The following is a 23,257-nucleotide window of genomic DNA, read 5'->3' on the forward strand; positions in this document are numbered from 1 at the left end:
TAGTTAATCAATACTTTATTATTAGTTCTAATCTAGTATCACAGAATGTTACTATCTCTTATCAAACTCTAAATCAAACCCTGCTTTAAATAATCCTTAGTCGAAAATTTTCAATCTGATACCTAAGGAGATGCCGTTGAGTCTGAAGTGCTGACAAGTTATTTTGATATAAATGGTAATGTTTTAAACTTGAGAAACTGAAACTTTCGTCGCCATAGACTCGTTGCCCCTGGCAACCAACAACGTCAACGTATCCCCGGCGTCTTTGATTGTATTCATCGTGCTGTTAAAAAGAAGAAGCATAATAGAAAATATTAAAATTTTAATCAAAAGATGTATGTTAATTTGGAAATATGTATCAATTTTGAGTGCATTGTTGTAGAAAAATGCACGGTTCGAGTTCAAATGCGTTGGAATATAATCAACGAGGCCGATAGACCTGAGTAATTAATTTTTATTATTAATTACAAAGCATTTGAACGATAAACCATACATTACTATACTATAATGCAAGAAAAGTGAATACTTATTTTCATTCTAACATGCTAATGAAAAGAGATAAAATATTAAACTACATTGAGCATGGCAGTAATTTTCCTGACGTCATTTGGTTTACTGGCGTCATATCTGGCATCTTATCACGTGTACAAACATTCCTTTCCTATTTAAGCCGTGCATGTATTTATCGTATAATAATGCACTTGAATGTCCTATCTATTCCATAGAGGAATAGAGAGAAGTGTGTTAGCATTATAACACCCTGTTTAATACATTGTATGTTATGTAAACAAGTAATTACCGATTAAATGCGTAACAAAAAGTAGTAAATTTCACTGATCAAATTAAATCTGGTACCTTTGGTAGTTTGCGTTAATAACACTTTTTCCGTCCACAGCCAGGACCCGATCCCCGACTTGTAAACATCCGTTAAGTGCAGCCGGACTATTTGGAAGAATTTTGCGTATGTATATACCAGCAAGACGTAGTGGCGTATGCTGAAAAATAGAGCAATCCTGCCATAATGTCAGTTTAGATCACTGATGCCCGTTTAAACATTTCTTTATTTAGTAACACCATCATATATTCGGTTAGATATCACCTTTTATGCGTTTCTAAACACCAAGAAGCAGTATATACTATGAATTATACATTCTACAATTTAAAAATGCTTATACGAGTATAAAGCCACTTCTAGTAACATTTCATAATCATGTTATAGTAAAAATTAACTTATGTATAAAAACGTGCAAATCGCCATTACGTATTGTTTTCATTGAAGTTTCGACCAGTATTCAACAGTTACCTCCCTTTCATTACAATAATTTGAGACACTAAAATCTTACCAGGCCATCAATAAGACCCAGCCCGAGTCCAGTATTTCCTCTTTTCAGATACACTGTAAATAATGGGCATGGTGACATTCTCTTGTTCTCGTCTGGTCCAAGAACTTCCGAAACTTGCTCATCTGTAACGTAACACATACGTATCATTTACCTAGTTGTTTTCAAATAATGCATACTATGTGATTATTATAGATACGTGGTTCAAATGCCGAAGGTTCATTGGTTATATATTATAAGGTGTAAAATATCAAACAGGCATGCAAAGAATCAATAATCGTTAGGCATCTCATTAGAACTTACGACCAATATTTTTTTCTTTCAGAAATTTCTCTTCTGTCCATCTTATTTGTTTAAGTTTCGTATGTAATAATGTCTGTAAGATAAGTGTCGTCACAACATTTCGATTACGTACATACAAGTATTCTATATTAATACTGGTTCTTTTAACTGTTTTATGAGGTCCATGTTTATTTTTATATAATATTGAACATGAACTCCCAATTTCTTTAAATTTTAACCACTGATTTTAAGGGAGTACAGGGACCGCATTTCAAATTGTTGGTAAAGAATGCCTATATTATATCATTTGCCCAGACGCCGTGAAGGGGAAATATAGTCAGATGTTGCCATGTGAGGCGAACTGGCAGCAATCTTTTCCTAGCTTGGAAGTCGCAATATGACTTAAACAGGATCGATGTGACTTACTCTCTATCAACATAAATTGCAATAGGCCGGTTCATATGTACCCTTCTCCCTTTTCTTACAATGGCATAGTAAATAGCGTTTACAAATACTTACATGATATTGTTCTCGGACTATTTTCCGATGACGGGGCTACATTAAGAGAGCTTCCGTGCCTCTTTAGTGCAGCTAATGTACTTTCGTTCACCTCTGTAAATAATTCCCCTGGAAACGCCTCATGTGTTTCTGTTTCACACATGTCGTCTGCTTGCTCAAAATCAATTCCAGTAGTTGCACTTTTCAAGTTATTTCCTTTGTTTATAAATAAATCGTCTTTTGTGAGTTCAATAGACGACCTACGGGACTGTGAATCAAAATTCACAGAGGTCAGCTTCTGAGCATTAGTCCGCAGTTTGAGCTGAGAGTTGACTGAGGTAGATAACTGTTTGAAAGACATTTTATTAGGTAATGGTTGCGTGGCAATATCACTTAGGTAACCCTTATAAATAGTATCTATGTGGTTTTCACTATGAAATACTTCATCACTTGAAACACTGTCGGAAACAAGGGACTTATGTCTCCTAATACCATTGCGCGGGGTCCGGGATTTTACCGGAACATCTGTCGTCTGCTTTTTTTCTAAATTATCTTCTTCTGCTTCACTTATGCTTGCACTTTTGCAATGATACGTGTCTGACGTGTATCCGCGTTCTATAGCCTCTTCAAACGATGCACTTGGTCTGTGTTTCAACAAACGTAATGGTAAGTCATCAACGCTGAAACTATGTGCTTGACTAATTCTACTTTGTAACTGTTTTAATTTAGTTCTCTCTTTTATTTGCAGAGATTTTGGTAATGTTCTAGCAGAACAATCTGCTACGTTTCCAGACATAACACTTTTCTGGTACCTTTGTGTCGATTGTTTCCCTTTCTGTTCTGTCTTACACATCGTTTGGCTGTTGTTGTTGTTGTTGTTGGCTCTTATTTCGCTTGCCTTTACATACATGCTGCTGATGTCCACCAAATCTTTTATCTGTTCAGACGTTTCCGTTTGTTCTCGCCGCTCTTCTTTCATTAGGTCAGACGCTAATGTACCGGAAGTGGCAAGTTCGTCCGCCGGAACATTTGCACAATTACAAACACCAGTACCTGGTTTCGGAACTTTGGCCCAAGGATTTGTGTTACACTTTTTCACAGGTAATCTGCTCTTTTGTTTGTGTAGCATCGAAATCAGCGCTGATTCTGGATTACTCGACTTGCCCTCAATTTTCAATTTTTCGTCTGCCTGCTCTTTGTTTTCATGCTCAAAGAAAGGATCGGCGATGTCGCATTTTGGCGCACTGCAAGACCCACGAGGAGTGTTACTGATACTGAATCCACTGTCGCTGTCATCTGTAAATAAAGATACTATATCAAAAAGCGTAAACTATAATGGCAATTCTTCCACAACAGTTGGGGCTTCCGTGGTCGAGTGGTTAAGGTCGTTGACTTCAAACCACTTGACCCTCTCCGATGTGGGTTCGAATCCCAACATGGGACTTTGGTTTCTTTCATGTGAGGAAGCTATCCAGCTAGCTTACGGAACGTTGTTGCTTCTACCTGTTCGTTCATAAAAGAATGCATGGAAGGGCACCTGTGATTTTCCTTACAAGTAAAGCTGGAGCGTCGCCACATGACCTATACTGTGTCGGTGTGACGTAAAACCCAATCAATCAAACCAACCAACCAACAAACAACTCCGCAAATGTTTTATACTAAAGCTGGCCAATTCTGTCTCATGCCCATGTACTAATAGAAACTGGAAATCACACAAATGGTTGTAACATTAAATGTGATGATTAACTGGTTTGCAATAGACATAAAAGTAGTGTTCTTTATTATTCCACACATTTAAGCGGTCAAACTGTGCATGAAATTACCTTCTGTAACACCATACAGTGACTTCAGACGCCGAAGATGATTCCAGAATGACGTATCTTCCGGTGATCTAATTAGGTCAATTATTCCGCAGTTATCCGGCAATGCAAATGGCGGATGGTTTGATAAGGGAAGCAGATAAACCTCTGTAAATATAAATAAAACATAAAAGGTGGTAGTGTAGCTATTACGGCTCTTAAAAGAGCTAATGATTATTTTATATCAAAGGTATTTGCATTAAATAGGAACATACTTGTACATGAATTCATATCAAAATAATTATATTGCGTTTCTCGTAGTTATATACGAATCAAGCATAATACAACATTGTATAATGAGTCCATGTGTATGTCAATTTAAATTTCATACAGACAGACAATGTCACATATAAAACATGATCAAATCCATCCAGTAAAAAAGTCGGTGTTTGTTACCGTAGCAAAAGTTAACGTATGCAATTTCCTTGAAGAAACAAAGCTTTCACTTAGATTGAATACTTATTCAACAATAACAGTTAGTGATCTTTATATTTATGATTACGTTTACCTTCTTTGCGAATTTGTTCAATCTCGTCTGGTGTCGGCGTCCAGACGACTGGCGTTGGTTTTCCGCTCATATGGTAATTTGACAGTATGTGGTGAAGTTGTCCAGGACTAAGTGGCTGGTAGTGTGTCTTCATCATTGGCCACTGATACTGAAATATCAAACAAGAATAATATCAACCACCGATGACTTTCAGCCCATTTTAATTTGTTTCAGAATGCCAAGGGAGGTAACTTTGGTCACATTTGACTCTTCTGACATGGTGAGCAGGTCCCCTTGCAAAATTTCTTTTAATTGATATCTATTTACTCTATCTCAGTTGTTATGAAGATTAAATAACTATTTTAACCTATTTTCCCACTTAGAAACTATAACTGAAATCCTGAACGAGTTCAAGCCTTAGTCCCTTTTGCCGAGTTCCAAATACGATTTTTTCTTCAAATGTATTTACTAGTATCTTTTTCTTGTGATTTTATGACAAATTTTATCTAGGTGATATATGGGTATTGTTTATTGTTACTTATGTTTTGTTTTCTTGTTCTTGTTTAGCCCTTACCTTGATGGAACCAAATGTAATAAGCCATCACCACTAGGAAAGTATAGATCCCCATGATTGATAGTGTACAATTCTAAATGAGGAAGGTAGACTTGTCAATTCAAGAAATTCGGCAAAGGGTAAATATGGTCTTATAGTTTACCTTGACTAGTGTATTTTTGGAGGTTGCAAGAAGCTCGGACACGGCAAGTAGGGGCTCAAACATCTGACTGAACTCATCCTCGAGCCCATTCTGGGTCGCCCAGTCCTCTAATTGACTCAGATTGGCTCGAACTCGTACACCACTTTGCCAGTTGTAATAACGAACTCCACCATCTAGTTGAAAGAAAACATACGTGTTTAGTAATCAACTGAACAAAAAAACTGAATACGAAAATAACTTCCGCTTCGACATTGTATGTAACATGCGTCTTCGAAATCAATAAAGAATATTTAAAGAACTTTACTGAAGTTGCAAGAGGCAATCAGGTGCGTGTTTTCCTTTGTTTCTTGCGACAAAAATCAACAAAAGTATTATTTTTTATGCAAAAAAGATAGTCAAACGACCAAATAAAACAGAGGCTGCCTCCGAGATTCAAACTCACAAATCAGTGGCCATTAGCCCAACAAATTGAGCGAGAGGACTTTTTATAATATATACGGCGTTCGCCTTTCGTAAAGACAGACAGCTATGTAATACCAGATTGTAAAATCGGTCGGTCTTACAGTCAAAACATTGAGTCCAAGTGGCCATCAGACTTAATAGTCCTTCTGTCGAGTTAACCGGGATAGAAAGTGCATACATACATACATGCATGTAAATAAAACGTGTCTGTCATAAAACAAGTTAATTACCTCGTGATTAACTCAACGAACTAAAACTAACTTCTGCAATAATTTCGTGCATACATGAAGACGATTAATAGTATTTCTTTGAAAAAAAATTATAACATTTTAAATGTTTAATCAGCGTTTTGTGTATAACAACCGTACATGTTATAGGGGGGCAACTCAATCAGATGCGAAAGAAATAACAAATATCAGAAACCATTCTCTTTTGTGTGAAGTAAGCGATATAATTACCGTCAATAACGAGTTTATTAAAGATGTTCGTATTGGTGAAGAAGAAAAGATAAGTGAAAAGTTGGCGCGTGATCCCCTCGTGCAACATCACAGAATGCGTGACTTCCGCTAAGCGTTCAAACATATGGATCACATCCTCCATTGAACACTGTTCCGAGTTCGCTTCACTGAATGGATTACTGTCTAACAGCGCCGGAAGAACTGGGTGTAATGTCTGCAATGAAAGATTATGAACAAAAATGCATCAGAAAGTTATAAGATATTAGGAGAATTTAGAGAAAAAATAATGAAAAAAATATCAATTAAAGAAGATACACCTGTTTTGTAAGAAGACATCGCAAATCATACAAGCATGGTTACTTTATTTGATAGAACATCGGTCATTTTGTACCCTTTACCATACTTAGAATTACTATTAAGGTCCTAAATCACTGGTAAAACTAATTCTAATAGTCATACAAAAAGATGATTATACAATGAGTTATCCGTGAAATAGCATTAAATACCTTTGTGATTGTGTAGACACACTGCTGAAAACAGAACATAATGATTTCTTCCAACCCTGTCACAAGTTGGCCAAAAGCATGCTTGGCGTTTTCTTCTTTTTTCGCCGTTTTTTCATCACGCCCTCTAGCGGAGCCTCGGTCTGAGAGCGGAAGTTCCGGAAGCTGGAAAGTATGTTTGAGGAAAAGCAGAAGTTGAACACAGTTTGATATCCACAGTAACAATCTCTCCAGTTTCCGGTCCCGATCTGATGGAGGTACCGTAGCATCTAGTAAAGTACTGGAAAATAAAACGATATTATAGTATATAACTAAATATCTACTAAACTTAAACACAAATATAGAAAAACACAATATTTTGGTTATAAATTATACAAAACAACACAACAATCTTTCTTACTCAAAGTTGATACTTTTGCTTAAGACTAATTTATATATGTATTTATGTATCAAATCCCTTACAATTCTATTGAGTTGCGTATGAAATCGTTTCTAATGGCTTTATCAAATTTAAAGAAGGGTCTAAATATTAATATACAAAAATGTCATAGATGTATAATCAGAAAATAAGTTTTATCGCTTGGTTATATTGTACATTAATGTGACAAATACATTTACACTCAAAAATGCGGATGGAGTAAACACAGTCAGTAAAATGGATTTTGAAATATGACTGTAACACTCAAACACCTGTTTAGTATTCACGTATTCACGATAATAAGGTCACCATATCATAGTTTTAATCATATAAACGTCTTCAAACTTCCCCCAAGTTATCAAAATGTGATTATCATCCAAGTGGTTGAATGTACAAATTTGTAGTCTATTATTTTTTTTCAAACAATCAAATATAGCTGTTACAGTGGGATTCGAAGTTTTAATCTTAATTAATAACCTGGTGGAACCGAGAGCTAGGCCAGTCAGCATATTCGTGAAGTCAACCATGAAGGCCAACTTTGTTTAATTATAAATAGCAATTTACAACTAATATAACCATGTTGATCTTCTTGATCTATGCTACGGTAATTTTCATTGTAAACTCATTTTATTTTATTGCATACTTAGTAATAATAAGCCCGGTTCAAATAACTATTCCCATCTTTTAACAATTGAAGTATAATATCGTAAACATCTATTCACGAATTTCTAGCACGTTACGTGTTTATCTTTAACAAAATAACGTTTTAATGCACCATATAATTTTATGTGAGTTTAAAACTATCGTAGATTAACATGTTAACTATTTTTCCCAGGCTATTTAGTAATCATCAAAGTAAATCTTCAAATTAAGGTAAATCAGATTGAAATCTAAGATGTTTCTAAACTCAGTCAACCATTACTATTTTACACGCATATTATACGCGTGTTTAGCGCGCATGTAGCGTGCTTGTATGTATTAGTGTTTTTCGGGGATTTTTTATTATAGTTTTTTCATGAAACAGGCGTATTTTTTTAGTAAAAACATTATTAGACGTTCGATGTTTTAGTTCTAAAGCTCTGTCAGAAAACTATTTCATCTAACTTGGGATAACTTAAAACAATTAATTTGAAAACACGTGTTACAGCACGTGTTTTATGTGCATAATGGACCCATTTTACATACACTATAAAACTGGCTACACGTATAAATTAATGTGGGACTGAATTAAGAATCCTATTTCAACAATAGAATAGATAAGATGGTAACCTTAAAAAACGCCAAAAAAAATGTTACAGGCTCAGTTTAATTCATTTTGTTTGTAACTGCAAGTTACCGTCCACGCCCCCTAGCACCGGATTAAGATTCTAATACAATACGTGTAAATTTTGAATTCCGAAACATCCAAAAAAAATGTCATATCTTGTTATCTTGATCCTCGAACTTTTTTACGCTGACTTGACTTTTTATGATGGTATTTATATAAATCAATCATTGTTAAATAAAAATAAGGTATACGATTGCATTGTGCTGGTATACACCGTGTAAACATGAAAGAAAAACATTAATTTGAATTAAGCAAATAAGTATCGACCTGTAGATCGATTAGCATGTTATAGCAAATTAGGTTTGTTATAAACGGTTATTGATTCTTTAATTAAATGTAACAATCCTTCAAGATTGTCCGATTCTGCAATGCATAGGTGTGTTTAACTTACAAGTTATTGAAAAATCTTTATATTGTATGATTGTTATGATTCGATTAAACATATTTTCAATCAGCATTACCTTGTGAAAAAAGTCTAACGATATAATAATAGGGTGATAAATAAAATGGCTAAAGACCACATGCAATGCTCTAAGATGACCTTTTTCCCCCAGTAATGACCTTGGAATAATTTCAGACAACGATTTTTTTCTACAGCAAGCCCAGTTTAATGAGAATTAATGCATCGTCCGTACGATACCGAATGTTTTAAACTGTTGAACGGCAAAAGTATACTAAATATGAATATGTTTAAAGTCTACAAATGTATTTGATTGTTTACTCGAACATATAATCTTCTAATAATTATCTCTTTAATATTCAAACTTTTAAGTAGTACTTAACGGGCAAATTAAACGATAACAAAGACAAATGTATACGGTTCATAACTGATGTAATGTCGCCTACCTCAAATAAAAATGTTAAATCTCAATAATACGGCTTTCAATATTTGTAATCTATTACTTTAAAGACCCATCCTGACCTTTTCCTCTTTTTTTTTTTTTTTTTTATAATTTTTTTTTTGGGGGGGGGGGGGAGGGGTGTTGGGCTGGGGTTTTCGTCGCACCAACACCATAAATGTCATACGGCGACTTTCCAGCTTTACTGGTTGAGGAAGACTTCCGCATTATTTCAAACACTAAATGACTGAACACAAAATAACATTGTTTTTTTCTTATAAAGCTTTCATACTTTATTGTTTTGATTTATACATCCGAGGAAAATGTCACTAATATTGGGTTAAGGTACTTGTACTTATTTTTGTACATTTAATCAGCAGAAGCCATTCGCGTCCGGGATCTGAAATATTGTGTAGTTTTTTTTTTTGTAAATATTATTGCATGAAATGGGATGGCATTGCCGTTTTTGATTAAGTTTTAGATTTTTATTATGGAAACATATGTTTCCTTATAAAAGGATATCAACAATTGCAGCTCAATTTTGAAATCCCTTAAAAAACTGAATAAACTGTTCTGAATTCAAAACAGGGCGAGTCCATTTCACAAATTCAGCAGGTACTAATTAAAGGTATTCTACTGATTTAGAAAAGATAGGAGAAAAAAAGATTACCGTATGGTAATATATGGCGGTAATATTTTACGTTATATCACGATGGGTTAATATAGCTTTCATTATTAAAGATTAAAAAAAAACATAAATCATTTCTTTAACCGCATGGTTATTGTAACAAGACTATATTTTAATTAAGGGTTTTCAATGTAAATATCCTTTAAATACACGTATGATTAAAGAAAAATATATATATATCAGTAAATTTAATCAGAAGATGATATATCATCGTATTTAACTATATGAATGTTAATAAGCTGTTGGGAAGAAAAGGCATATCCCGTTATGTTATTATATAACCATTATATATCTATGAATTACTTACCACGAAAATTTACAGGCAGACAATGACTTGGCGGTATCCTGTAAAAAGAAATTTACAAATGTAATTAAATTAAAAAATGGTAACATGAACTATTTAAAATGAGATTGTAGGGCGAAAAAAAATGCGTTTCGAATTGTAAATATTTAAAGCGAAGATGGCCGTTTTAGGGTTGAACTAATTAACTGGATCTATTCGTTCTGCTACGAAACGTTCTCCCTTTTTGGTGTTGCGGTTCTTTTTTTTTTAGTAATTGCCAAATTTTTGTTAAGAGAATGGTGGTCTAGTCATGGGAAGCGGTGTCTTAGCAGCTAAGGTGTTTGCCTCTCTATCCAGAGATCGCCGCTTCGAGCTCTACTTGGGTCATGGCACCAATTCCTCATATAACAGTGGACTCAAAAATGGTTCAAGTTTTATCATTTTTTTTTACGATTTAATAAAAATGCGTACATTCATTTATTGATTTGCCTATTTTATAAGGACCTTAATCACTTTTAAACCAGGATCCATGCTGTTCGCTACCAGTTTCTCTACTTGTAATAGGGTTTGTAAGCGAACAGCACGGATCCAGATCAGACTGTGTGGATGCGCAGGCTGGTCTGGAGCCATGCTGGTCGCAAACCCATTATGTTGGTTTTGTCGTGACGCGGCTCATATGTGCTATTGAGTTTTGCCAATACATAGGCCATGGCCTTGACAAGTAACATAAATGGAGTATCCATTTCCCCCAAATTGATTCCCATTTTAGGCTATAAAACTTAATATAGTTTTATACTTAGATATAGATTTTCATTTTATAATTCATGTTGCCATCCCTTCCACATAATCTACATCTTTTAGTTTTATATGGTACTTTGACATGTTTTCAGCTGGATTTGACAGCGTATAAACACCCGGTTCTAATTTTAGACATTGAAGAGCACTTCCGTTACTATTTTTAGTAACGGAAAACCCCTCTTTCATTAGCAACCGACTTAAGAATTTTCTTAAGTGAAATATTTATTACTTAAGATATTTCTCAATCTTAAGAATAATCTCAGCTAAGTTTTTCTTAAGTCATTTTCAGAATACGACTTAATCTTAAGATAAAAAATTTTCTTAGCTAAGATTTTTTTTTCAACTTATGTTATAACTTAAGAAATAACTTAAGATCAGTTGTGAATACGGCCCCAGACGATAAAAGCTCATTTCGTGCTAGGTGTAAAATCATCATTAAACTTAAACCTTGAAAAGAGAACTGACTGACCTATATCATTATCAACAGATCAAATTTAATGGTATCTGTACGTCGTTTAATACTAGCATGTGTCAATGAAACAAAAGTGTTAAAATTTTAATGATGCTCGTTAATGAGTTAGCATCTTAATTATACTGTGTTAATGATTGCGTAGATCAATGTAAACAGTTCTCTGCACGAAAATTTCGGGCTCCATCAAAAATCATTTGAGCTTTAACCAGTCTTGCAGTTCCATTGAAACTGTTATGGGCTTTCACTGCAACGGTATTTTCGTGACAAAGCTAAATGAATAAATGTATTTTCATTGGTACAAACTTATTTTTTAACGAAATGGTAAGCTTTGATATTGCATGATGTGGGTGTTTTTGTGAATGTTAATGCGTGCGTGTGTCTGTGTGCATCTGTCCACAAATAGGTACACAATTCAAACCGTTTGGCTATTCTCATAGTAAGTTGAAAATGGTGAACAAATTTTAATAAATGGTCATTCAAAGCTCTCAAGGTCAGAGTCAAGTTTTTTAATTGAAATAAACACGCTGGTTAAAACGTAATGTTATTTCAATACTACAATAATGGTAAAGTCATTTGAACTCGTAAGAGTTATTAATTTTGTGTAACTGCCAGATGAGATTTTAGATTAAAGCATTCCGCCCTCTTGACACGAGACAGTTTAACAATTATAGCTAATGTTATAATCCAAATGTAAATAAGATTAAAGCATATCGAATAAAATAATGAATAAAATAATGGACAAACGTTAAACGTCAAACAAAGCTATCAATATTAAATGACTTGAACGACTTTATAAATCAAATAATAGTTAAGAGTTGCATGCCACTTGAAATACTATCATAAGCGTATGGTGTACCATTTCAAATATTCTGTACTATTTTTTGAGTCCGTGCATTGAAGGTTGTAACACGAGCGCACGAGCGATGCAAAGTGCCTTCCAGATGTTTGTGTCTAATCTTTTTCTTTCTTTTTTTCTCAATGTGAAAAGATGAATTATTCATGTCAAACCATACTAAATACTAATATTTTGTGAATCTATGTCACTCATTTCCACCATTTTTAAACCAGTGTGTACATTAGTTGAAGATTAAGCAGGGTAGATTTACAATCTCACGTTAAGTATTAAAAGAAAGTCTTTATTACATCTGTAATTCTATAACTATTTATAATGACGAGTAAATATATGATAAATATATATGTGTACTTACAGCCACATTCTCTCGGACAGTGAAGAGGATCCTCAAGAACAAGTGTTTCAGCTGTCGCCGCTCGAACTTGCGGCTTGCGTGTTCTATACACATACTAAACAGTAACGCCACTGTCAGGGAGTAAGTCTTACACGTATTCTGCTGTTGGATTATTGCACAAATATATTTTACTAGTTCCTCTTCTTTTTCTTTAGTATAAGCAAACGACATCCGTTCGGCTATAGAAGCGTCCACTGATTCATCAGTGTTTGAGTTAGACTCATCCTCGCCGTTTCCAAGGTTTAGTTTGAGGTCTGAGTTATCAGTGTCGGCATCCTCCTCGGACATATCCGGTACTGGTAACCATGGTAATGATAAAGGAATGTCATTTCCTTTACTGCAGTCCTTGAAGAGAAACACATAGTAAATCCCTATATTAATCACATCTCCACTTTTCACTAATATCTTACCGTGAACCTTATGCCCGTTCACGCTTACGTTGTCGACTAATGGTTCGAGCTCGAGAAAATAATTATTCCTGTCAGTTAATGGATCACTTACACCATTTGATTTTTTAAACTTGTACACTTTTACATTACAATGAACAGCATCTACATCCGGCGCGAAAAGAGAAAACCTAGGAGTGTCGTCTGCATCATTTTGATTCCGTAAATTCGGATTTCCAAACGAAAACCTTTTTGATTTTATCACGTAAACCGTTCTATCTTTTACAACATCATAGCCTCTTATGTTTACGAAAAACGGATGCTTCGAAGGAATAGTCGTGTCTTGTTCAGCCGAACATGTTCTTTTAGGCTGAGTAGTTCCCTGGTTGGTATGCCTTCCTGATTGTGCCATACGTTTTTCACAATCAAGCGTACCATTCACGTTAAGTTTTAATCCATCTGAATCACGATCTAAACTGGAAGCGTCGAATAACGGAATAGCGCCAGGTCGTAGTTTTGATATCAAAATCTTTCGAACATTCTGATTTAGACCGGAAGTATCATCATCGTCTGTTAAATCTGTCACGTGCGCGCGCTCATGCAGTTCATATCGTCTGCTATATCCATCGATTGGCTTCCAAAACTTCTGCAGAAGTAATGGCTTATCACGATCTGCGAGCATACGAGTAAAGACGCGTTCCCATTTATCAGATTTTGGCACGTCATTCTCTATCTCTCGCGATTCACAGGGGTCATGTTCATATTTACCTACCACATCACATAGAACGAAATCTTTATAATCTTCTATTGGAAGTCCAAATCGTTCAAGCGCTTCTTTCACGAGTTCTTGAGCGGTTGAGCGACATGATGCCAATACACTTTTATACTGAACTCCCGGAAAGATAGTTTCTCCAAAAACTTTCAGAACACCCGGGGTATACTGATCTGTTGACAGCTCCGTTTTCTCCTGATTCGGCGCACACACGATTTTCTTCCGTTCTCTACCGATTGTCGCAGTTCTCTGTAGTCCAGTGTCTTCAGTGAATGCTTTCATTGCCTGATCGACCATAGCATCTACTGAAGTATTGTACACTGTGAAATCGAATGTAAAATCATAAGGTGCTGAATGCCTTTTCCAATCAGTACGGGCAATTTTATCCATTGTGTCGTTTTGAAAAAGAAATCAATTTGCCATTCAAAAGCAATGTTTATTCCTATGGCATATCCATTACGTATCAAGTTTTCTCATTATGTTCAGTTTAGTTTACTTTACATTCTCACTGGTTTTAATAGTAAATGTTTGCTTACTTCAGTTATACTCGGACCCTGAAAAGGTAAAATAAAACAAATGTTAAGTAATATAACTTTTATATTGGCATATCCACCTGCTCAAATACCCGAGATTAAATAAAACACTCTTTTTTTATGGCATTTAAAACGCAAACGCTGAATCAATGTTATACAAATAATATCTTATTAACTTTTTATAGGCTATAAACCCCAGAAACTTCAAAAAGGGTAAAGACCCGATTTTTTCATAACATAATTCTTTCAATACCACAAGTCTGATATTATTTTATTAGTTCGACGCATTGTTGAGTCAATTTACATATTTGCGCAAACGTTTAAATGATCCGTAAACGATGTTATTATTCGCAACAAGTCGATCAATTGCGCATGACAGACCATTCGGATTCATTCTTGATTTATCGTTAAGAGTAATATAATAACCAATTGGACAATGAGTTCCTTATAATTTATCATCATAAGCGGAGCGTTGTGATTTACAGATAATAATTAAACCATGCTCTATTGTCTTAAAATCGTCAATAACATCGGGGAGTAAATACACAAGCGTGGTTTCAAATGTATATTGACTTTAGGATAAATCATTGTAAAATAGTACCTTTTTTTTCTTTTCTTTTTTTAATTTCAGGACTGTGAGAGATGAATTTCACACATGTAAAACTTGACATAATGTATGTGTTCCCTTTTACGAAATAGCTTATGAACTATTCGAAGACATCCGTATTCTATTCATCTACTCATCAATGATCATATAATAGAGCAAAGTTGCAGCACAATTGTTTTTACACGTTCAAAAATGAACTTAAATAGGGAAACCTTCAGCTTCCTCGTTATCAAAAGTATAAAAGACTTAAACATTCAGAGCTTTCGATCTTAGATAACATACTAATAAGACATAAAGAACAAGAAAATGGTATCATAAAGACAGCCAAGAGTAAAGATAGTTTAACATGTGCTTATCTTGGTACCACAACAGTGCAAGGGAAGGTGGCAATGTTCCAGTTTATATGGTAACATAAGATACAATGGTTCCCTTAACGCAACAAGCACAATACACGTACATCGTCCTGACGAACGTATGCCAACAGACTAGGGTCCCGTCAGACCATCCATGCAGTCCTAACCAGATCCTGTGCTGTTTGGTGATTCGTTTTTATTTCGTTGAAATACCCGACACTATTTATAAATGGATCATCTCAAATTAAAATTAAGGCTATTCCATTAAACAAGTTTAATAAGAGTTAATACTTTGGCCATTGCACGTGAATATAAGCAGACAATTTGGGATACACAGCATTTCCTCCTTAGATGCATGGTTAATGTATGTATTTTGCACAAATATAAATCACCATCATCAAATATATATGACAACCCCCAAAAATAAAAACAAAATGAGAAATAAAACGAGCTTACATCTTAGTATTAATTTCCAACCGCTTGCAACTGAATCCAAACTCTTTAATTTTGACACTTCATAACTCTATACAAATATTTAAGATACCCGGCTTAACACGAAATCTTACTTTCCAAAAACAAAACTGACGGATCAACTTACATAAATACATTTAGTATTCACCATATCAGTTATGCGTTGTTTTCACAAGCGATAAATAGCTCAAATATGTGGTCCTTATTAGTGTGTACCCCTTCATGACTATCTCTATATCTTGAAAAGTGGGCTCATTTTTTTTCGAAACAATTCAATGAAATGATTTCGTTTTGGTATAGTGACGTTATTATATTTAACAAACGTACTGTAGCATTGTGATAATATATAAATATACATGTATATAATTGAGTTTAATGAGGTGACACGTGACTCATGATTAAATTTCTTAACTTTGTGATAATCCAATTACATTAGGTATTTGGATATGACATTTATTACATTTCACGGTAATTGAGCCCTTATTACACTAAACCTTGTGTAACGGACTTTCCCTGCTTTGAATATGGACCCGTCTACAATTAAATTGAAATAAAAATCCAAATGAAATAATATTAAAGAAGGCAACGGCACGGAGTCTGGCCTGACCTTGCAGACTCTAACTAATGGTAAAGACTAGTTATTATCGAAGTTAGCATAAAGGAAGTTAGCATAAACTACGGTTAATTAATAGATGCTTCGCTTGGCATAAACAGATAGTGGCTGTTTTGTAGACATGACCAGTATAATAATATGATTAAAATTACAATAAATTGAAATTTTGATTTAACATTAAAATAATGTCACATCTATAAACGCATTTTCAAGTTTAACCTTAACTCTGTCGTTAGCAGTAGTTTCTACAAATGCGATCAGTGCAGGCCAAGATTAGAATATACGTCCATGCCATCTTATCGTGGTCGGCACTGTTCACTATTCAGTGAGTAAATATTTTAATTTTTCCCCCAAAAAGGATTAATTATTTTAGTCCATATTGAAAACTTGACAAGTGCATTTAAGAAATTTAGCAAGGAAAGGGTCAAAATGTACCTAAAAACTACATATGAGTTCGATTAACATCCAAATATTTTGTTAAACTAATGTGTGGCTCATCTTCAGTCCATAAACTAATATAGTTTTAAACTAATATTACAATTATTTAAGTTCGTACACAAAAGAATATGTCTGTCTAATTTACCAGTTGTCTTTAAGGGGATACATGGTTAACTGCCTAAACCCCACAGCCATTGAATATTGGGTCCAAACTTTACTTGGCTTATGAGCAAAGCCTATCAGTGGGTTATGGACAAAGCATATCAGACGCCAGTACTGGTTTATACCAGGAAGCGGACACGAAATTGGTTTAAAATAAGTTCTGTGTTTTCGTGACAATCGGGCTTAAATTTTCTATATTGAAAACTAAGGAATCTTTCGACCACGCAAATGTTCGATCGTTTTACAAAGTATGTATGGGGAATACCAGGTGGTCCACTGGGTGCTATTAGATTTGTACAGTCAAACAAACTCAATGCGCCGTGGGATGTAATTTATACAAAATTTGAACATTCTAATAAGCGGTCATAATTAATAAATCAACGCACGAGACAACGTCCCATTGACCGTAGAATACGTATCTAAAACTAGGACCAAAGAGAAATGAAAGGTCCTGCATAATGTATTACTTTAAATAAAGGGACTTTGATATCTATTCAGCAGACGATAATTGCGCGGGCTCTCGACTACAATGGGATGTCATGTCAAGGAGACATGTGATACGAATATCAGATTAAAGCAATTTTAAAATGATAAAAAAGCAAAAAGAGCGGAAGTTGACAATAGGGAGGGGGTGGAAAGTAGTAAAATACAATGGCCGACCACCAGGAAATTACGACAACCGCAAACTGTTGTAAAAGTTATTTTTACGGCTTATATTTATCAGTTGTTTATACTGGTCATTGAAAAATGTCTTTAAATAATTATAAAAACAATTAACACTGAATAAACTGGGAAAATGCGGTATTAAAACCCTATTTGAGGAAGTTTAGGTAATATCTTTAAAAGATTTCAACAATAGCAAGTCGGATGATAACGATTTTCTTTAGCTTTAAACAAACAAAAATGTTTAAAAAAAATCGAAATAAACATTTATTTCTGTACAGCAATTAATTCCGCATATGACTTTGAAATTTGTAATGTCATCAGATCATTTCCACGTGGTCTGTAACAAAGATGTTCTTTCCCAATTTCCTCAGCTTTAAGGAAAGATTATGCCTTTTGAAAAGTCTTGAAAGGACGTGGTATATGTTATCGGTATATATTTTCTTGTGATTTAACATACAACATTATAAGTGGGAGGGATCTGATTTATGTGCACGAGAAACATAATATTAAATTCAAATACTACTACATACATGAGATTAAAGATAGTGTCGCACTACTTTAGAAGGTTTTCTTTTTCAATAAAATTTGCATTAATATTTATGGACTTATAAAATATTGTCTTGAAATCTAGGGGGAATACGGAAATAATTGTAAAGAATTAAGACAACCAACATTTATTTTAAGTTGTGTCATATGATTATTATACTTGATAAATAAACGAAGTTTTAAAAAATCTATTGTCTTCCTTTTCATGATGTCTTTGAATTAACAGATTGGTTATGTAATAAATCATATACGAGCATTCATCTATTCGTTCAAATCGAATTGTTTATCTAATTAAAACATATTTTCATCCTTTGATTAAACATCTTGTCCTAGTCGAACAAAATTTAAACAAAATGCGCGTTATTTATGGTAAAGGTAAAATTACCGTAAAGCAGCTACACCGAATCTTCAGTCATGTCTATAAACACATAAAAATCTCATTTTTATCCAAAAATCCAACAATATTTCAGTTGAGATAGATTTCTATCAAATGAGATTTAAAACTAACCAAGCAGGTCCAAATTGAACACTTTTTAATCTAACATCTGAACTATAACAGTAAAATGTAACGGTCATTTCGAAATCACGTGATAACCGTGCGCAATGTCTGGAGCTAATCCGAGCCGTACCTTCTCCCCTTATATCTAATTGATGAATTTGACGTAATCCAGTTTTAGCCGATTTGCGGATTATCATAATCAGATTGATTAACTTGATGAAATATATAGGAACTTTCTTTTACGTTATGCTAATGTACCGTAAAAAGGCCTCTGTCCGTCTGTGCCAAGCTTTGTTAGTACTTCCGTTCAGTCTGCCAGAAGAAAGGTCTTAAGTAATAATAATAAATCTCTTAACGCTAGAGCCAAAAATACAAGCATATATGACACCAGTATAGAACCTCGCTGGTCGCTTTACTTATAGAGATCCAGAAATTTTGATGAACGAAAAGTTGTTTAGATATGTGACCAGGTGGGACTAGGTCCATTTTGTCATAGGCGACTCAACACTAGTCGGTCCCAGTCGGCAGTTACTTGGTAGAATGGTTCAACAAATATACAAATTTAACATAAAAAGGGTGGAAACATATGAAACTAAACCAAGACGCAGTCTATTTAAATAAAAAGAGAAAGAGAAAACTAAGATAATCTGAGCTAGAAATTAAGTGTTAAACGTGATATTAAAAAGTACTAGGATGCACTTTTGCAGCAAAAAAATGCGACTTCCAGTTTTTAAATCCTCTTTATACTTACTATGAAAGTGCGATAGATCTACTGTCAACATGTTTTCATGATCTTTTATCTCGTAAATATTTTCAATTATTATAAAGTGATTTTGTTTGCACGTAAATCGCACGTCAGTATAACTATATCGTAGAGTAATCTACCAGACTCAATTGTAAGAGAGAAAATACCATTATTGCATATGACGTACATTGTTGTGACATTGTATGGAGAGACTGGCAGTTTGTTGACAGTCTTGATTATTTTATTTGTGCATTTTTCAATTTCAAATTATTATTGTATTGAAATGTAAAGAAAGGATTAACAATTTACATGTTTGGTTTGAATATGCTCAGTTTTTTATGTTTAATTTTCAGCCGTTGTGTTTCAGGAAACATCGGTGTGTGTGTGTTTATTTTGTGTTCTTTTTTCTTCTTTTTTTTTAACAGTAGAATACAGTGCATGATTACCCCATTGAACTAACAAATGCCCTGTAGAATTTACTTGGCTCAGAAGCAATCAATATGCGCATATGTTATGTATGAAAGATACCAAGTGATGGGGAAAGGGTGCATTTTACCATTCACTGTAGCAAAGATCATCCAAGCTACCATTGGTATATAAACCATGATATATGATGAAGCGGACATTCTTCTTACTCCTCAGAGCGTGCACGTCGCTGAGAAGGCACAGGGCATCTTGCAGACGATTTGACGAACTTGGGATGGCGAAAAATAAACAAAGTCCAGAACTTTAACTGAGGACCAGCTGCCGATGTCCTGACTAATGCTGAGGGGAATGACCCTACAATTTAGGCAGAAACGATGAGGATGGTGTGCTAGGGTGCGTAAGCCCTTAGCACAGATAGACGACTTGTAAGGCAGGACCAACAGCCCTTTTAAGGACTACCTCCTTTCATTATAGTCTAAAATCTTGATCTTTTATCTCTTAAATATTTTCAATTATTATAAAGTGATTTTGTTTGCACGTAAATCGCATGTCAGTATAACTATATCGTAGATTAATCTACCAGAATCAATTGTAAGAATTGCATATGACATACATTGTTGTGACATTGTATGAAGAGTCTGTCAGTTTGTTGACAGTCTTATTACATATGACGTACAACTGGTGGCAAATACTACTATGCTAGACTGGTGGCACATGCTACTATGCTAGACTGGTGGCAAATGCTACTATGCTAGACTGGTGGCAAATGCTACTCTGCTAGACTGGTGGCAAATACTACTCTGCTAGACTGGTGGCAAATACTACTATGCTAGACTGGTCCAAATGCTACTCTGCTAGACTGGTGGCAAATACTACTCTGCTAGACTGGTGGCAAATGCTACTCTGCTAGACTGGTGGCAAATACTACTCTGCTAGACTGGTGGCAAATACTACTATGCTAGACTGGTCCCAAATGCTACTCTGCTAGACTGGTGGCAAATGCTACTATGCTATACTGGTGGCAAATGCTACTCTGCTAGACTGGTGGCAAACACTACTATGCTAGACTGGTGGCAAATACTACTATGCTAGACTGGTGGCAAATGCTACTCTGCTAGACTGGTGGCAAATGCTACTATGCTAGACTGGTGGCAAATGCTACTCTGCTAGACTGGTGGCAAACACTACTATGCTAGACTGGTGGCAAATATGCTACTATGCTAGACTGGTGGCAAATACTACTATGCTAGACCGGTGGCAAATGCTTCAATGAAATACTGGTGGAAAATGCTACTCTGCTATACTGGTGGCAAATACTTCAATGAAACACTGGTGGAAAATGCTACTCTGCTATACTGGTGGCAAATGCTTATCACTTTCTGTTCTAAGAAGGAAATAATTAATACATAAACTCCTTATGAAGTGAAATGTAAGATTTACCTTATCCAAACCGATATTCCGCATCTTGAGTGCACTAAATAATATAACAGCGCTATTAACTAAAGAAAAATCCGAATAACTCCGAATGTGCACTTTATTTCAAAGAACATACAGGCATGTTTGACTTTTACCGAATGTTTGATTTTGACACCCTAAATAAATGTGGTTATCATTAATTTTCAAATTAGATACACAATGAAAAATCAAAGTCAGAGGTAAAATTTACTTAAACATATTGATGTTTCACAAAATATTGTCAATACTGGCATAAGAAAGGTTTAAATACTCTCCAATACAAGTTTTATCGGGCTTTTCATTCTAGATGTAAAAAGGCAAATGGGGGACGTATAATTAAATTATTTGCTGTTATATTAAATTTGTAAGTAAATTCTTCAGATTGTGTACATAACTTGTGTTCTGTATCAACAAAGACCCCTTGCGTGGATTCTGTTAACAGGTAGCCTTTATGTCTAACATACTTTAATTTTGTAAGAAAAAAAGTGCCAGTGCCGTTAATATGCATCCTGCATAAATTAAAAAAAAACAGTTATATTTTAAAATCTAGGTCAGTCTTTATTAACTTTGAAGACCAAAATATAAATTTGAATGTGTAGCTTTTGAAAAGTCCAGTTCTATCCCGTATTTTTTTTTTGCCCATCTTAAATTTCGTTAGATTGTATAGATTTTTAGGCTTGCATATACATGTACAATTTTGCAGAGATAAGAAAAAGATACGCTATTTTTTCTTTGATCAATTGAGGCATTTAAAACAGAAAGATATGCAAAGGACAATTAAGAAATATACTCTGAAAATCGTATTTTTGTGCTATTGTTAGCCCGATTTGAGTGAAAAACGTTGAAACGCTTTTCAAATTAAAGTCATTTTTTTCACAATTAGAATAATAATTTTGGAAAATCTGAGCAAGCGAAAAATCTGACTTTGCACGTCTAGAACTACATCATATGGTAAATTAGTAAAAAAAACTCAGTGGGTCCCTTTAAGTAGAACAGGTAAATGGAAATATGGGCAATTATTCTGTCACCAAAACCTAAATTTTAAACAGAAATGCTTTTAAAAATATATACCCAACGTTGTTAAAACAAAGTGACTTGTACATAGACCAGTAACAGTCTTGGAAAAGTTTACAATGTTTGCAACAGAGAGCTATATACACATATATATATACTTACGAAAATTTCTTGGAGACATATATATAATACTTATATCTTTTGTGGGTTAATTATAGTCCAGAAACTGCATTTCATCGATTTATTAAAAAAGTATTCCTCAACATTTCAGCACAATTAATTTATATTTTTGTATGACACATTTTCGCACTTGTTTCCGAAATGTCTCCGCTATTCCTTAGACCCTCGTACTCTAGTTTGTGTGGTATCGAAATTCGTCAAAGCACCGCCCTGTTTTACTAAATTACATCTTAAATAGATAATAAGAATACAACAGTAACTATATCTATTTAAACAAAACTAGCTTTGATGAAAATCTCTCCGTACATCGCCGCGTTCTTTCAAAAAAGTAACAATGTGTTCATCCCGGACAAACATGCCGGGTGTCACATTTCCCAAGCAATGCTGATAAGTTTTATCCTCCTTTTGTCCAGGCTTCATGGGGATGAGTACGCTAAATACAGGCACAAATACAAACAATTATAAGGAAATAATAAGCGGATTTGATACGGTGACTGGCACAGACTTCATTGTTTGCCGGGATAAAAAAAATGTTTATATTTAATTAGGTAAAATTTATATAAAAATATTTTTTTTTATTTTATTGATCTGCGTATTTCAGCTTTTATGTATTATTGCGTCTGCCCATGAAATACAGTTTAAGTCTGAATTCGAACTTTTTCTTTTGAAAGAATTTTCTTAACTTTATTACGCAAAGTGCTACTCTCGTTTGTA

The 23,257-nt window shown here is 34.4% G+C and overlaps 1 protein-coding gene across 4 annotated transcripts; it reads right to left on the reverse strand.

Annotated features, from left to right (window-relative positions):
- On the reverse strand, positions 1-22,876 carry LOC132739973 (ras-associating and dilute domain-containing protein-like). 4 transcript variants are annotated; one of them, XM_060727827.1, is made up of 13 exons: positions 22,526-22,876; positions 21,335-21,368; positions 12,639-14,389; positions 10,185-10,222; positions 6,609-6,885; positions 6,103-6,316; positions 5,183-5,355; positions 4,488-4,635; positions 3,944-4,087; positions 2,142-3,416; positions 1,344-1,465; positions 856-995; positions 1-283 (listed from the first exon to the last, which is right to left on the reverse strand). In XM_060727827.1, the coding sequence occupies exons 3-13, from the start codon at positions 14,223-14,225 to the stop codon at positions 184-186; spliced, it is 4,218 nt and encodes a 1,405-aa protein (XP_060583810.1). In that variant the 5' UTR covers positions 14,226-14,389; positions 21,335-21,368; positions 22,526-22,876; the 3' UTR covers positions 1-183. The 4 variants fall into 4 exon arrangements, with proteins under 4 accessions (XP_060583810.1, XP_060583809.1, XP_060583806.1 ...); XM_060727826.1 differs by lacking the exon at positions 21,335-21,368; XM_060727823.1 differs by lacking the exons at positions 21,335-21,368; positions 22,526-22,876 and adding an exon at positions 18,610-18,754.
- Positions 22,877-23,257: the final 381 nt, after the last annotated feature.

The sequence above is a fragment of the Ruditapes philippinarum genome, unplaced genomic scaffold, assembly GCF_026571515.1.
Source record: "Ruditapes philippinarum isolate M1 unplaced genomic scaffold, ASM2657151v2 ctg8806_1_1_1_1, whole genome shotgun sequence".
NCBI classification, from domain to species: Eukaryota; Metazoa; Mollusca; class Bivalvia; order Venerida; family Veneridae; genus Ruditapes; species Ruditapes philippinarum.

What these genes read in the sequence shown, in the direction of transcription:
- LOC132739973 (XM_060727826.1), bottom strand. Translation starts at nt 14,225, where the DNA reads ATGGATAAAATTGCCCGTACTGATTGGAAAAGGCATTCAGCACCTTAT. An exon ending in CTGTCCGAGAGAATGTGGCT is followed by an intron (nt 10,223 to 12,638) that starts GTAAGTACACAT and finishes TTCTTTTTACAG; the next exon opens with GATACCGCCAAGTCATTGTC. An exon ending in TAATAAACTCGTTATTGACG is followed by an intron (nt 5,356 to 6,102) that starts GTAATTATATCG and finishes TCTTTCAACTAG; the next exon opens with ATGGTGGAGTTCGTTATTAC.